General features: G+C 39.8%; 1 protein-coding gene across 1 annotated transcript; it reads left to right on the top strand.

The window, feature by feature from the left end:
• The first annotated feature begins 1,867 nt into the window (after window positions 1-1,867).
• On the top strand, window positions 1,868-2,506 carry LOC129226711 (uncharacterized). Its single transcript, XM_054861340.1, has one exon. It carries the CDS (start codon window positions 1,868-1,870, stop codon window positions 2,504-2,506), a length of 639 nt encoding a protein of 212 aa, XP_054717315.1.
• The last annotated feature ends 586 nt before the right edge of the window (window positions 2,507-3,092 follow it).

Below are 3,092 nucleotides of genomic sequence, written 5' to 3'. Positions count from 1 at the left end.
GCATTAATTCCTGAAATCGCTAACTTGGAAAAAAGTGAACCGGTGTCGGTTTTAGGACTTTTGTGGAACACCGCTGAAGACACGCTGTCGTGCGATGTCAGAAAAATAACAATAGATGGACCAATCACAAAAAGAACTATTTTGTCCGTTACACATCAAATTTTCGATCCGATTGGTTTTACTTGCCCAATAACTTTGATACCCAAAATAATTTTACAAGAATGTTGGAAAATCAAAGCTTCGTGGGATTCTCGGCTTCCCGATGAATTAGTGAAGCGTTTCGAAAAGTGGAAAAATGAGATTGCAAAATTGTAGTCTAAAAATATCCCGACGTTTATCCAAATTGCCATTTACTCTTAAAGACATAACTTTACACATTTTTTGTGATGCTTGCAAGACATCTTATGCTACGTGCATATATTTTAGAGTGGAACAGGTTGGATCCCCAGTAACTTGTCATTTGATTGCCGCTAGAGCTAGAGTTGCTCCTTTAAAAAAGATTACGATTTCTCGTCTTGAACTTTTAGCTTGTTCGATTGGAGCTAGATTAGCAAACACCATCATATGCGACTTACGTCTCGAAGCCGTAAAAACTGTCTTTTGGTCAGATTCTATGGATGTGCTATTTTGGATAAAAAAGGAAGGCCCGTGGGCAACATTCGTAGAAAATCGTGTTCAAGAAATCAGAAGACTGACAAAAATTGAACAGTGGAGATTCGTACCAGGAGTAATGAACGTAGCTGACATTCCGTCCCGAGGATGTACCTTAGGAAAGCTATTGCGTACGGAATGGCTGTGCGGACCGGACTGGTTGAAGAGATCTGCCGAATATTGGCCGAAAGACGAATTTCTGCCTGCCATGGAAGTAGTGAACGCAGAAAAGAAGAAAGTTATAATCACAGCTACTAACTCCGAAGATAAGGGAAAATACTACTACAGATATTCTTCTTACGTTAAACTACTACGAATCACCGCGTGGATTTACAGATTTGTAGAAAATTGTAAAAAATCCAAAAAAGATAGACGATTTGGTGTTCTTGACAGTAAAGAGCTTCAAAAGGCTGAACAAGTAATTTTAAAGCAAATTCAATCAGAAGCTTTTGGAAGAAATCCTGACGCAAGATTAAGATCGATCAATACAATCGTAGGCGACGATGCCTTGATTCGAGTGAAAACGAAGATATTTTTTAGAGATGATGACATGCATTTTCGGCTTCCAGTTGTACTTCCCTCCGAACACCCGGTTGTCCTTAGTCTCATTCGGTGGAAACATAAAGAGTTAGGACATTGTGGCGTACAACTGCTTATGTCAGCGCTTCGAGAAAAGTACTGGATTTTGAAGAGCCGGAAAACCATTAAGAAGGCAATCAAGTCCTGTATTGTGTGTCGAAGATTCAACTCTAAACCGCCCGAAGTTCAGGAAAGTGTTTTACCGGAAAATCGTGTAAAAGATGCATCAGTTTTCGAAATTCTAGGAATAGATCTAGCAGGACCCTTGATCCTCAAAGATAACTCAAAAGTTTGGATTTTGATTTTCACCTGTGCTGTTTTTAGAGCTGTTCATGTTGAGATGTTGGCTTCAGTGTCTACAGATAACTTTCTTTTGGGGTTGAGGAGATTCATCGCGAGAAGAGGCAGACCGTCAATTATCTATTCCGATAACGGAAAGAACTTCGTTGGCGCAAAAAACCAATTAAGCAAGATTGATTGGAAAAAGATTCAAGATGAAACTACTGCTTCTTCTATTGCTTGGATTTTTATCCCCCCTTCTGCTCCCTGGTGGGGAGGATTTTCGGAAAGGTTAGTAGGAGTTTTGAAGAGAATTTTAAGAAAAGTTTTGGGTCAAACATCGTTGGATTATGAAGAGATGTTAACAGTCCTCTGCGACTGTGAGAGTATCATAAATTCGCGACCGTTGACTTACGTTAGTGATGACGTTCAAGATCTTACCCCGATTACACCTTCTATGTTTTTGCAAGAGATTAGAGAAATCGGTGTTCCAGACTTAGATGTGCTGGATCATCAGAAATTAAATAAACGTCACGCGTATACACAGAAAATACGAAAAGATCTCCGTTCGAGATTTCGAGTGGAATATCTCGGACACTTGCGACAACCTGTGACTAATAGAAATACTTCTCCAGTTCTAAAAGTTGGTGACTTAGTTATCGTGTGGACAGATAACTGTAAAAGAATTGACTGGCCACTCGGAAGAGTTCTAGAAGTGTTCACAAGTAAGGATGGATGTGTGCGAGTTGCTAAAGTCAAGACAAAAACGGGTGTCTTCATTCGTCCTGTTAAAAAGTTGTGTTCTCTGGAGCTGGGAGCGGTGTCATCTTGTGAGCTTCAAAAGTTAAAACCCCCTCCTGTGACTGTTCTTGAGGATTTGTGTTGCACCACCACCACCAGTTCATCACCTAGCCTGACAGCATTGAAGTTGAGTTCCGGAGTCCCGAGCCCTGAACTCAAGGTGGGGAGTGTGGAAAACGCCCAAGAACTGAACTGAACTGAGTAGTTAAGTTTAAATAAATTAGCCGGACTCGCGCACCTCGTAGCAGTTCTTATAGCAGTATGTAATATTCAAAATTCTTGAGATTTTATTTTCGAGAGAGTTCGTTGCCGATATCTTCATTATGTTGTGTTTATTAATTAACAAGTTTTTATTTGCAACTAACATTGTAGTTTATTGTGCTGTAATTAAATTTTTCTAAGTTAAAAAAGTTCAAGTGTTTGTGTCACAATTTCTACACGAAGGAATATCTGAAGACTTCAGTACAAATGATTTCATTGCCCCGCGACTTTTGGAAGCGTTGAAGAAGTTAAATAGATGGTAAGAGTTTTTAAATTTAGAAACTTACTTTGACGCGCAACAAATAATTACTGTTATCATTATAAAAATAACCACTTCTGCTCAAAAAATAAGCAACAAATGTGAAAAGACGTGGTACCTGGGCTGCGGAGTCGGAGGAAAAACGACAGACTCTGATTCCGACTGCGACTCCGGGAATTTTAGAGCATTTTTCGCCGACTCAGACTAATTTCCCTTTAAAACAGTCTGGGTCTGACTGTGACTCAGCAAGCACTGGCACAGT

This window comes from Uloborus diversus, chromosome 7 (assembly GCF_026930045.1).
Source record: "Uloborus diversus isolate 005 chromosome 7, Udiv.v.3.1, whole genome shotgun sequence".
In the NCBI taxonomy this organism is placed as follows: Eukaryota; Metazoa; Arthropoda; class Arachnida; order Araneae; family Uloboridae; genus Uloborus; species Uloborus diversus.
The sequence above is the reverse complement of the archived record's forward strand: the minus strand, read 5'-3'. Positions and strand labels throughout refer to the sequence as shown.

Bases quoted from the DNA above. Each gene is read 5' to 3' on its own strand.
- LOC129226711 (XM_054861340.1), top strand. From the start codon at position 1,868: ATGTTAACAGTCCTCTGCGACTGTGAGAGTATCATAAATTCGCGACCG.